General features: G+C 37.8%; 1 protein-coding gene and 1 long non-coding RNA gene across 10 annotated transcripts in view; one reads left to right on the forward strand and one right to left on the reverse strand.

The window, feature by feature from the left end:
• The window catches only part of SUCLA2 (succinate-CoA ligase ADP-forming subunit beta), a 154,865-nt gene that overhangs the window by 57,470 nt on the left and 83,427 nt on the right, over positions 1-13,968 (reverse strand). For 5 of the 8 annotated variants that reach the window (XM_063714635.1, XM_054528583.2, XM_024257568.3 and 2 more), the window contains 3 exon segments: positions 10,141-10,261; positions 9,598-9,686; positions 3,374-4,160 (listed from right to left, as the gene is read on the reverse strand). In XM_063714635.1, the coding sequence (XP_063570705.1) occupies positions 4,086-4,160; positions 9,598-9,686; positions 10,141-10,261 (285 nt within the window). In that variant the 3' untranslated portion in view covers positions 3,374-4,085. 8 annotated transcript variants of the gene reach the window in all.
• Positions 6,610-13,968, forward strand: part of LOC129049527 (uncharacterized) — a 52,350-nt gene continuing 44,991 nt past the window's right edge. Inside the window, exons 1-2 of one of the 2 annotated variants that reach the window (XR_008512670.2) lie at positions 6,610-6,782; positions 8,788-8,925. This is a non-coding gene — a long non-coding RNA (uncharacterized LOC129049527). The remainder of the gene's footprint in view (positions 6,783-8,787; positions 8,926-13,968) is intronic. The other variant, XR_008512671.1, reaches the window with a different exon arrangement.

Consider the following 13,968-nt stretch of genomic DNA (forward strand, 5'->3'; position numbering starts at 1 on the left):
AAATATTAACAGCTTCATTGCCCTCTGCTGGAGTTTTGAGAGTTGGTTTCTGTTTTTTGATTTTTGCCTGCTTATTTTCCCCCTTCATGGGCATCTGCTACCAAGTGCCAGAATCAAGCTGGCTTAGTCTAGGCTTCGCAACTGCAAGGTTAATAGTCAAAACTGGTTATACTCTTGGTACAAACCATAGTAGTTTAGTATCTACTCAACTATACCTTAGAGAACTCAAATGTTAAAATAGGCTTTTTTTCATATGAAGCGGGTAGGGCCACAAGGAAGCAAGTATCAGCACTGCATAAAGAATACTCAAGGTTGTATGTGTTTTAGGAAATGAGGTGTGAAGGTGTATAAGTAGCTACCAGCTGGTTGTTTCAAGTCTCCATTCTCCACAATCATTCTCCATAACCATTCTTGCCAAGCTAGTTAGTTTCAATTCCACTGGTTACTTTTTAGTCCTTACTATACTTGACTTCTGAGCTGCATTAGACACCATTGATGACTCTGTCCTTGAAATATTTTTCCCTTGCCTTCCCTAATACTTTTTAACAGTTTTCCCCTTCAGCCACTTAAGAAACACTTTGAAGCCATGCACTCTTCTTTTTGCATTCCAAGCATCAGAAGTCTTCCAAACTCCTAGCAGATTCGAAGTACCACCTCTCTCCTAGCAGCTACTAAACTCTGAGTTAACTCAACATCCACTGTTTGTCCTTTCAGTCTCCAAGCATGAATTGTGATGGTTTTGAAAAATGTTAACAAAATCTTTGATGCTTCTCCCTTCAAAAAGTGGAGCTTAATTTCCCTCCCCTTTGTGGGCTGGATTTTCTAATAAACAGTGCAGCAGAAGTGACAATGAGACTAGAACACAAAGGCACTGTGGCTTGGGGGGCAGCGGGCACGCAGCAAAGAGCCAGCTGCCATGTCACAAGGACACGAGCAGCCCTGTGGATAGGTCCACATGGTAAGAAACTGAGGCCTCTGGCCAACAGCCATACAAGTTAGCCACCTTGGAAGTAGGTCGTCCAGGCTCAGTGACACCTTCGAATAACTGCAGCACCAGAACTAATCCCAGCTAAACTGATCCCAAACCCATAGATAAGAGATATAAATGAGATAGTAAATGTTGTTGCTTGAAACTCACTAAGTGTTTGGGGTAATCTGTTATGCAAGAATAGATAACTAAAACACTAGTATTACCAATAATCTGTATTATATCCTCTCTGATATACCAAGCATTGTTTTTAACTCCTAAGTAGACCTTGAATAATACAAATAATACAAATAATGCCAATCTTAGTTCATCACTGGCTGGTATTCTTTGGAATGAATCTTTAAAAAGTAAAAACTAAATGACTGGACTTTTAATTATCACAAGTTTTTTTTTTTTTTTTTAAGATGGAGTTTTGCTCTTTGTTGCCCAGGCTGGAGTGCAGTGGCGTGATCTCGGCTCACTTCAACCTCCGCCTGCCTCCCAGGTTCAAGCAATTCTCCTCTCTCAGCCTCCCGAATAACTGGGATTACAGGCGCCCGCCACTAGGTCTGGCTAATTTTTGTATTTTTAGTAGAGACAGGGTTTAACCATGTTGGCCAGGCTGGTCTCAAACTCCTGACTTCAGGTGATCCACCCACCTCGGCCTCCCAAAGTGCTGGGATTACAGGCGTGAGCCACTGCGCCCGACTACAATTTTAAATGGTTTATGGCTCTGATACTCTATGTCATATATATGTAAACTACCAAATATATATTTGGCTAAAAATACATATTTTGTTTTCTACATATAAATTCTCTCACACATTTTTGTTCTCTTCCCTTACTAAATAAACTTCACTGATAAGAAAAGAGCTAAGTAAACTGAGGGACACTAGCATTAAAACTTACTCTAAGGCAGAAAGACTGCTTGATGACAGCCTGGGCAATGTAGCAGGACCCCATCTCTATAAAAAATAAATTAGCTGGGCATGTTGGCATGCACATGTAGTCCCAGCTACAAAAGGAGGCTGAAGCAGGACGATCACTTGAACCCAGGATATTGAAGCTGCAGTGAGTCATGATTGTGCCACTGCACTCCAGCCTGGTTGACAGACTGAGATCCTGTCTCAAAAAAACAAAAAACAAAAGAAGCCCTCATATAGCTAGTAAGTAGTGGATCCAGATTCAAAGCAGACAGTCTACTTTCAAAGTCTGTGCTCATCATCACTATGTTATGCTGCCTCTCATAGTATATACATCTGATCACACTTTAAGAACATCACAATAGGTAGAAGTTCTGAAATCCATCAGTATGGTTAAATAGTCTACTGCTTGGTCAACATTTCCTTCCATGGCATTAGTTAACTACCAAGTTTTATGCAGTGAGCAAAAGGTCAATATGTATATATACACACACACATATATTTACATATATGGACAAAAAGAACAATGTGACTACAATCTGTCTAAAAATATCCACCTGTTACCATATAAAACATCATACAGACTTTGGGAGGCCGAGGCAGGCAGATCACGAGGTCAGGAGATCGAGACCATCCTGGCTAACTCGGTGAAACCCTGCCTCTACTAAAAATACAAAAATTGAGCCAGGCGTGGTGGCAGGCGCCTGTAGTCCCAGCTACTCAGGAGGCTGAGGCAGGAGAATGGTGTGAACCCCAGAGGCAGAGCTTGCAGTGAGCTGAGCTCGTGCAACGGCACTCCAGCCTGGGCAACAGAGCGAGACTCCATCTCAAAACAAAAACATCATACAAATTTAGACATGTCCAAGACCAAAAAATAAACTCAGCTTCTCTCTTCCCCAGTAAAATAGTTAAGAAAAGCCTTTGAACTTAGACATCTTGGACTCAATTCTCCCCTCTGTTTCCTTTAGAGGATATACTAGATGGCATACACATAAATAGCAGACTTCCAGTGAACTATCTATCTATAAGTAGCTGTATAATATGTATGGTTGGCTGGGTACAGTAGTTCATATATGTAATCTCAACATTTTGGGAGGCAAAGGCAGGAGGATTGCTTGAGCCCAGGAGTAAGAGACCAGCCTAAGCAACATAGTGATTCCCTGTCTCTACCAAAAAAACAAAACAAAACAAAAAACAAAAAAACCACATATGGTGGCGTGTGCCTGTAGTCCCTGCTACTTAGGAGGCTCAGGTGGGAGGACTGCTTGAGCCCAGGAGGCAGAGGTTGCAGTGAGCATGATCATACCACTGCACTCCAGCTTGAGTGACAGAGACCCTGACTCAAAAAAAAAACAAACAAACCACTGTCATGGCAAGTGTATGATCTACGAATTGGTGCTTAGACCTCTATACTGCAATAATGAACACATCAACTTCTACTGTGTTTACTTCAAAACAAGCAAACAAAAGCCATGAACCCAAATCACATTGGGAGATTTTTATTAATTTAAATTGACATTCTTAATTTTGTCTACAAGTCCTTGGTAAATATGCCTTTATCTGAAACAAACCTACAGGTGTTTCTTAATATGACAGAATCATGAAGACTTGCAGTTAATCAGTGTTTCCTAATGATTAAAACAATGTTCAAATAATTACAAAGTTACTTCATCAAAATTCTTAGAAGAATATTCTGAGGAGTGTTTGAAAGCTCTGTTTATAAATAGTGATTGATACATTTATTATGTATTTGGTGCTGAAGATAAACACTTTTTACATAAAACATTGTTTTAATATACTGCTCTACTAATGAGGCTAGTTATTAGATATACTGTATTTTAACACTAAAGAATAAAGTATCTTCATATTTATCTTATTTATAGGACTCTTATCAATGAAGAACTTTGTATCCAACAATAATAAACTGGCAAATTGCAAGTTACGTTTTGTAGGAGAAGCAAAAAAGACTGGCTGCGACAAAAGAAAGAAGATAACTGCATTATACATGCTTCATACAAACAGTCCATTCTGAATGGTACAATTAAATGCAGACCAAATCCTTTTAAATGTTTGTGTGCCTAGATGGCAATTACAATCTCCACACACTAAAAAGAAAAAGAACAATAACACAGAACACAGTATTCTTAATGATTATAGCACATTTAACACCTTCAGCCATCCAGTGGGTTTTCAGATCATATTGGCAACTGAAATTTCACATCCACATGTGCTTGCTTCGCTAAGGTCACTATTTCAGAGAGCTTTACAACCTAAAAAAAAAGAATGAAGAATTTTCACAAAAAGGTAAATTCAGAACTACAGGTCAGTGCAAAATTAATGTACACTCAATTTTTTCCATTTAAAACATCTGGGCTATTCTGACATCACTATAAATCACATTACATTCTTATAAGCAAATGACACTCTCAAAGGATAATCAAGTCTGACACTCTTCATAGCCCAAACTTCAATTAAATACTTTCTGATTAAGATGTTATACCACCTGCTAGGATTATACATATGTATTACATAAGATTATATATATGTGTATAAAATGTGTGCGTATGTGTGTGTGTGTGTGTGTGTATATATATGTATAAAATATTCTAAATTTTATCTTAAAGACAGAAACAGTGAGTGTCTTTGTTGGATACTCCACAACTCAAAGCACGTCTAAATAAAAATTTGTTTTGAAATAAGTATACAATCTTAACTTAAAATATTGGGATAGAAGTTTGGGTCTAGTAGTTAGTATTTTATTTTTTGTCAGTAAGTTAACAATTGCTAACCTGAGTTCCAATTCCCTCTACAATCTGTCTAAAAATATCCACCTGTTACCATACAAAACATCATACAAATTTAGACATGTCTAAGACCAAAAAAACAAACTCAGCTTCTCTCTTCCTCAGTAAATTAGTTAAGAAAAGGCTTTGAAGTTAGATATCTTGGATTCAAATCCCCCCTCTGATGCTTATGACATATAACCTTGAATAAGTTAACTTATCTAGCCTGTTTCTTCATCTATAAAAATGGAAATTTTATCACCAAACTCATATTAAATGAGATAATCCTTGAAGAAAATAGCTTAGCATTGCATGCACAGTAAATATTCAATAAACAGTAGTAACTGCTAATATCATCATCATCTCATTCAATATTATTATTGTCATGACTTCTATAATCTCCCAGTCAATAAAAACACTGTAGTCATAACTTAAATCAACTGTTCACTTTTACCTCTCATGATCTATTTGATCAAGGTCCTACTGGTTCTTCTCCTTCTTTTCATGTCCTCCAAGCTTTTCTTAATTCAAGCTTTCATTCCAAAAAAGTGCACTTTCAGAGACAAGTTATAACCTATTTATTACCTTCACCTTTTCTCATATCTAAGTATTACACTAGATGGACTCCTACTATCTCTCCTCTTTTCCCTTCAATATATCCCACATCTCAAAGTCAAAACAGGCTTTCTGAAATACTTTCTCCTACTATTCCCTTGCTCAAATTCTTTATTTTTAACTCAGGTTTAAGTTTAAATTCTTCTGTCTCTAAACTAGAGTTAAATTTTATTTACTAGTAAGTACTTTCCCAAAGACGGACATAAGACTTTTATTATTTTTATGTAATGACATCACATTAACTCAGCAAATTCAAGAGTCTGGCCAAGTGTGCGGGCTCATGCTTGTAATCCCAGCACTTTGGAAGGCCGAGGTGGGCGGATCATATGAGGTCTGGAGTTCGAGACCAGCCTGGTCAACATGGCAAAACCCTATCTCTACTAAAAATACAAGGCTGGGCGCAGTGGCTCACACCTGAATCCCAGCACTTTGGGAGGCTGAGGCAGGTGGATCACAAAGTCAGGAGTTCAAGACCAGCCTGACCAACATGGTGAAACCGCATCTCTACTAAAAATACATAATTAGCCAGGCATGGTGGTACATGCCTGTAATCCCAGCTACTTGGGAGGCTGAGGCAGGAGGATCGCTTGAACCTGGGAGATGGAGGTTGCAGTGAGCCAAGATCACACCACTGCATTCCAGCCTGGGCAACAAGACCAAAACTCTGTCTTAAAAAAAAAAAAAAAAAAAAATTAGCTGGGCGTGGTGGCACACACCTGTAGTCTCAGCTACTCAGAAGGCTGAGACACAAGAACTGCTTAAACCCAGGAGGCAAAGGTTACAGTGAGCTGAGATCACGCCACTGTACCCCAGCCTAGGTGACAGAGCAAGACTCAGTCTCAAAAAAAAAAAAAAAAATCAAGAGTCTACTATTGATTAAGCTACAGAGCCCAAAGAGTGTTCGAGTGTTCAGTGAAATGTCTATAAACAGAATGGAAGGGAAGACAAAAAATTCTCATCTCTCTGTATCTACTATGAAGTGTTCTCTGATACACATTATTATTAAGTAAAAGAAACAAAGTATAGATTACCATTAATCTAAAGTGGGAAAAGGGAAACACACACACACAAAGTCCCCCCCTTATCCAATTTCACTTTCTACAGTTTCAGTTACCTGCAGTCAACTGTGGTCCAAAAATTTTAAATGAGAAATTCCAGAAATAAAAAAGTCGTTAAGTTTTAAACTGTGTGTTGTTCTGAGAAGTGTGATGAAATCTTGCACCATCCTGCTCCAAGTGGAATGTGAACCATCTCTTTGCCCAGCGTATCCACGCTGTATAAACTACTCTTCCATTAGTCATCAACATTATCTGCTCTTGACACCCAACCATCAACATCATGGCTCAATGATCCAGGATGAACCAAAGCAGATGATTCTCCTTCTGTTACATCATTAGGTCAGTAGTAGCCTAATACTATGTCACAATGCCTTCATCATTCACCTCACTTCATCTCACCAAGTAAGCATTTTATCATCTCATTATCACCACAATGGTGAGTATAGAACAATAAGATATTTTGAGAGACCACATTCACATTTATCACAGTATATTGTTATAATTGTTCTACTTTATTATTAGTTGTTGTTAATCTGTTACTGTGTCTAATACATAAACTTTATCAAAGGCATATATGTATAGGAAGAAGCACAGTATATACAGGTTTGGAACTATCTGTGATTCAGGTACCCACTGGCAGTCTTGCAACACATTCCCTGCAGATAAGGGGGGACTACTGCACACATACATATAGTTATATACATACAATTAGCTTATGTTTTTAAGAAGTGGAAAGATAAACCAAAACTTTCTTAAAAAACAAAAAAAAAAGGTAAAAAGGTTGCCTGTTGGGGAAGAAGGAAAGAGGGAAATATATAAAAGCTAGATTCCCTGATAATACCTTGTTCTATACTTTCCACTTTGGAATCATGTAAACATAAAATAAAAAACAAAAGATTGTGTTTTTTTTTTTTTAAAAAAAGCAATCCCTTTAAAAACAATGAAACTACATCGAGCTGAGACAAAACACACAGAGAATTATTTCACATGAATTTTAAAATCCACTAAGTTGTGGGACATACCCTAAAGGACAGAAAGAAATGCAGATATAATTGCTTTCAGTAATCAGACTGTTGGTATTCTTATTATAAAATTGTCATATCTGTACTAAGGGACAAAGCAAATGAATAATTATGATAGTATGGCATGAACGAAGGCACAAACAGATGTCAGATAAGAAAAAAAATCTATACTCCTGGACTTGCATTGAAAATATCAGTATGAACTCAAGTATTACCTCTTTAAAAAACACGTTTTCTCAGACTTGCCACTTAAAAAGCTCAGAAACAATAATCAACCCAGTATCTATGAATACTCATAAGGCCCAAATTGTGCTCTCTAAATACCATTTGGCCCATTCAAGTTCTGACTCAAGAAATGTAAAGATGAGCCTGAAACATTTTATCATACCAGATAGAGGGCTTCTCAGAAGGATGCAACAGTTAACCTGAAGAGAGGTTCCCAAAGACCAAAGGTTGGACAATTTCTGTCACAACTTATATGAACTGAACTACATCAAATGTTTAAGTCATAAGTTCAAAACAGTATGCCAGTGGAACACACATGTGTATGCACACACACACATACACACACACACACACCTGAAAACAAAAAGTAAACAAAATACAAAAAAAAAAAAAACCAAAAAAAAGCCTAGGTCACCTTTATTGGACATAATAGAACAAACATTATTTTGAAAATTGGTCAATAAAGGCAAACAATCAGGTAATTATCCTACTTTTCCTATGCAAAATGTACTCCATGGTAACAAATGGTTGACACGTGGAAGTTTTACTTTTTAGAAGCATTACATATAATAAGTGAAGAATGACAGAATTACAATAGCACCGTTTTGCAACACAAACAAAATACTGGATCTAAGCTATGATGTCAATGGCTAGTAATACCACAAAAAGATTAACATTGTATACGTTTTGATGAAATTAAACAACACCTACTATGAAACATTCTTGTTCCCTGCTCCCCAAAATCAAATATGAATATGGTCAAGCCTACAGATTGAACTCCCAGTTTACAGGAAATATACAGGGCAGAGAACATAGAGAGGGCAGAGAACATAGAGAGGGCAGAGAACATAATAAATGAATGACATCCTAAAGATGCAACCATTAAAATCCAGACTATGAGAAACTTAACAGGACCATCAACCTGGATTTTTCAACAAATAAACCACAGAAAATACTTTTCTTTTTAAAAGGGGAAACCAACAGATTAAGAAACTTAGTGACATATTAACCAACTACAATGCAGAGACTTATTCTGATCCTAACAAAGAATTTAAACAAAAGATATGAGAAACTCACAAATTTCAACAATGACTGTATTATTTTTTATAAAACATAACCATAATACCATTACCCCACCTAAAACAAATAACAGTAATTCTTTTATACCATTATCAACACCTTTATCTTTTACAGATGCATGATGAAATGTATGAAATGATTAATGTCTGGGATTTGCTTGAAAACAATCACAGTTGTGGGAGGAAGTAAAAATACAGACAAAACAAGAAACAAGAGTGGGCAGGAGCTGACCATTGTTTAAGATGATCACAGGTATAAGACGTTCTGACAAAGATTCTCTCCTTGACCAAACTCTCTTTTGTTTTTGTCAATATATATTTATCGAATATATATATAGATACACACACATACATATATATGCGTGCATGTGTGTGTGCGTGTGTGTGTGAAGATAGGGTCTCCCTATGTTGCCCAGGCTAGTCTCAAACCCCTGGACTCAAGCAATCCTCCTGCCTCAGCCTCCCAAAGGGTACTCTGAACTCTCTTCTCAACTTGGCCCTAACTTTTGGACTTCTGTATTTGTCCCTGCATAGTCCAATTTTACCAAGAATCTTGCTTAAGTCAGTTGAGCCAGGATCCTCCCTTACCCATAATGTATCCTTTTAGTAATTTTTCATCCACTGCCCCCACCCTCTTCCTTGGTTATAAATTCCCACTTTTCCTTGCTGTGTTTGGAGTTGGGCCCAATCTTTCTCCCCTACTGCAAAACTCTACCGCAGTAGTCTCTATGCTTATTCCAACAGTCCCTCTGAATAAAGTCTGCCTTAACATCTTTCAGCAAGAGTCATGAATAATCGTTTTCTTTAACTATTCATTACACTCATAATATTTAGCTGAAACACAAATTATTAGCTGTATTAATAATTAGGTTCATTTTAGAATCTGTGTTTATAAATCCTCCTTAGATGAACATGGCCAATTTACCATTCTAGCAGCTTCATCCAAGTCATCACAAGCAAGTATTTTAAGTCCACTGTCCGCTATCAGTGCCTTAGCATCATCGACTCGTGTACCTGTAAATGATTTATGCAAATATAAATGTTTTAAATACACACACAAAAGCATTTTAAAATGTTTGCCAAAACATGATACAAGAATGAAACCTCAACAGAGGAGACTTCCATCATTTAGTATAAACGCTTCTAAACCAAAGAAAACACTGTGAAAGCCCAGGTTATCTTGTAAAATATTTTGCCTTACAATAATTCTGACTTGCTTAGTAATTCAGGCAAGTCAGAATTCAAGACAAATCACAACAAATAAAAAGTGTATCAAATTATACCAAGCAAAAGTATAAACATTTTGCCCCAATGTTAAAATTTTTTAAAAACTATAGTTTTAATTTCATATTGTATAATGCTTTCAAAGACACAGCTATTTAAAAACTATCTTTTAACGAACTGAACTCCATGGAAATGTGAACTTTTAAAGAATTAGGAACAATTGCAAGATACCTTTTACACTCACCTTGTAACCGTACCACAACAGGTATTTTAATTTCCAAGTCTTTTACTGCCATGACTATACCCTGTGCAATAACATCACAGCGCATGATTCCTCCAAAAATGTTGACCAGAATAGCCAGTACCTATGAATAAAGTGTTCTGATAGATTAAAATTTAAAAGAAATTTAAGTTCTTTTCCCCAAAAAATACTAGTATATGTGCTTCATGATAAACATTAATTTGATAGAAAGATTTTCAGACCAAACCACCATACCCTCTTCTAGCTCTCTTTATTGAAGTCTATGTAGTCCACTGCCCACCAGAACTTATTTCCACCTCCTTGGGTAATTTCAACACCTAGTTCACATTTCCTTCTCTACTATATCCCATATGAACAAGACCATCTAATTCCATTTACTTTCTCTTGTTAAACTTGGCCATTCACCAACATGACTACCCCCAGAACATACTGTAAGATAGTCTCATGTGCAAGATCTCCAATTTAGTGTTTGTCACCTATCATTTCCTCATCTATTCCTGTAGGAAAAGGGCATGTTGTGTGACAAGAGTAACACCATCTTGAAGCAAAACTGTCATAATGACTAATGTTTGACTCCTGCAGAGCAAGGCCTTCTGCAGCAAGGTCAAGAAACACTGCCTATAACATAGATAACCCTTATAAAGAAACAATGCCTGTAGCATAAATGACAACTCATAAAGATGTTTACCTAACTTCCTCAATGGTCACAAGTTTGACAAGAGGGTCTGAGACGTGACCAGCTGCACAAGTGTTACCAAGAAAAAAAGCTCACTACATAAAGGATAATTTCTGGAGGGCTAGTGTGGGGATCCACCATCTCGCAGCCACCCAAGCCATAGCTTCTGTTTCTAAGTCCCTATATTAATTTATTTTCTTTCTGAGAACTGGATTTGCCAGCCTCTTTCTTTGGCATCTCAGATCCCTTGGCCTCTGGGGGTACATGTGCATAGACCTGCTCACTGCAAAACAATCCCCATCAATGTAATCAACTTTTTACACAAACCAGGCCCTAAGAATCACCCAACTTCTCCTGTATGGCCCTCTCTTGGCTACATTTCACATCCAAATCTCAGGACCTGTTTTGGTCAGCATTCTTTCAGCATCACAATGATAGTTCTGAATCAGTGTTCTCCTATCCTTTCCAAATAATCTCTTTTTTTAAAAAAAATAGTTTAGTTCACTCAGCTATACCAGGGCTTCTCAAACAATGAGATTAAAATGCATTGTAGATACACCAAAATATCGTTCCCCTCAATTCTTGGGGCAGCTAGGAATGTTCTGGAGCAGCAGGAGCCTCAGGGCCAGTGGACTCTGACTACAAGCAATCTTCTCCATCTACCTCCAAGGCCCCATTGAAATATCTTCTGTGAATGCCATGACATGAAAAGGGGTGAGACACACTGAGCTATACTATACATTCTTTACCTTACCACTATTATTCCCAGACCTTTAAGAAATGAAGCTCTGGAATTCATAATAGACTGGAACTCATAGCAGCCTTTGGCATCTCTCATCTCTCTCCCTCTCACCTCATTCTGGATAGTTTCCATATTCACCACCAGGCACCATCTAACACTCCAGCCTTAAAGTTCTTGGATCTTTACGCTACCAAGCCACTTTCACCTGTAGTCAATTTAAACGAATTACTACCATGGATAAATCCTGGACTAGGCCAGAATGAGTGTCTCTAGAATATTAAATGTATAAATCTCATTCTCTGCTCAACCTCCTTCCCCTTTCACTTTAATGCCTTTTTCCTCTAGCTCTATCAAACACAATCTTTTCCTCTTAAAAGCCTCTAGTCCCCCACCCCCACCCCCCAAAAAAAGCCTCTTGTCCCTCAATCCCTCTCTAATCTTCTACTCTATTAGCTCTCCATGGCACTGACTTTCTTTACTATAGAACCTGGGACATATGGCTAAGCAATTCAGTGTCACTGCCACCTGAATGCTCAATTCTGTCATACCTATTCCTCTGCCATCCTACTTCAAACAATGCATCTTTGGATGATTCCAGCCATAGCTTATTCAGGGAAAAGTAAAAAAGTAAAAACTGAAAACAAAACTGGAAACACTAGCATAACCTGAAGAGCAATAAAATAATGATTCATCAGCAATCCTCAACTTAGTAGTCGGCCTCATATCTTTAACTCTCTTCATAAGCCTTCTATCCCACGCAAGCCCTCTAACTTTTAGCATACAACCTTCCTTTCTTTAGTGGCACCTCAGGAAAGGAGTAACCACCTTTCCAAAGCTAACCTGGCCAGATAATTATCTCCATCTATTTACTATATAGTATTTCTTCCAGGTCTTCACCCCTCTAGCTACATTCACTCTCTGTATTTTCAAATCTCTTCTCTTCCTCCAACTAGAAACAGCTCATCTTCTTGATCTTCTAAACAAGCAAGAAAACATACACTACAAAACTCTCCTCAGTCCTACTGCCTTTGACTGATAGCACTGCATCCCTTCCATGCCTTTGTAAAAAAAAAAAAAAAAAAAAAAAGTCCTGGAAGAGTAATCTCTCCTGGATATCTCTATTCCCTCAATTCCTCGTCAAATCAATCCATTACAATCTGGCCTATGCCCCCATCTCTTCTACTACTCTTACGAAGGTTCCCACTCACCTCTTTCAGTTCTTACTCTGTCTGAATAGTCCTACAACATTTGACATTGTTTCCCAATGCCTTACTTCTCAAAACTCTTCACCTTGGTCCTTCGATGTCACCACTCACTCCTGATCTGTTCCTATCTCTGTCATTTGTTCTCTGTTTTTCATTTGGGTTTTCCTTCTCTATTCAACCCTTCAACAAAAATGGAGGGGCCAGGTTCCATTCTTGGTTCCTCATCTCACTTGCACGGATCACCTCATCAACTCCTAAGACTTCAACTTTTCTCCACTATAGGAAGTACAATATCTTTTCAACCAACTGTCTACTAGATATAGTCACCACAATCCAAACTTGACTTTCATTCTGAAATACCTGTTCCTCGACTTTGCCTCTGACAGCATGAAAGGCATCACCACCCAATGATTCTCCCCAGCCCAAAGTCCTAATGTTAACTTAACCAACCCTTCTACGAGGCTCCCAGAAAAGAAGAAAAACAACGAATTTAATGACCTTATCTCAGAAATGCCTCTAATTTATTCTTAACTGATACTGCCTTTGTCAGGGATCTCTTCCATGACAAGAGAATTTATTCATTATGAATTCTCTTGTGTATGTGCTGGGGTAGGGAGTTAAAATCCAAACTCCTTAACTATAGACAATAGGGATCTTCACAAATGTGGTCACAATTTGCCAACATTATCTCTTATCATTTATCCCAATAATGCCATATTCTTACACATAAGCATCTTACCACCCCATGAACATAATGGCCCTCTCTGGATTCTATGTCTTTGCACATTTTCTTCCTCTTGCCCTCATTTAATTTTCAAGACAGCTCAAAGTATCATCCATTCAGTGAAGGCCACCCTGATTCTCCCAGTTGTTGCCTCTGTCTTCTGTTCTTCCACAGCACTACTTTCTGTCGATCACCCCAATAAAACTATAAGTAACTCAAGAGAAGGGCCCATGTATTTCCAAGTCCAAGCATAGTGACCATCACAAAATATATGGCCACTTCAATGCTATCCACATTGACACCCTGGGTTCCCGTTCTGTTTCCAACTCTGATGCCCATCATGTCAGTCCCCTACACTGTAACTCTTCATATACTTTTCTCCATTCTTGCACCTGGGCCCTAAAAGCCATGCTTAGAAAAATAAACAACTAGAATTCTAATTCTAGTTGTAAGTACTCAACTC

This window comes from Pongo abelii, chromosome 14 (genome assembly GCF_028885655.2).
Source record: "Pongo abelii isolate AG06213 chromosome 14, NHGRI_mPonAbe1-v2.0_pri, whole genome shotgun sequence".
Taxonomy (NCBI): Eukaryota; Metazoa; Chordata; class Mammalia; order Primates; family Hominidae; genus Pongo; species Pongo abelii.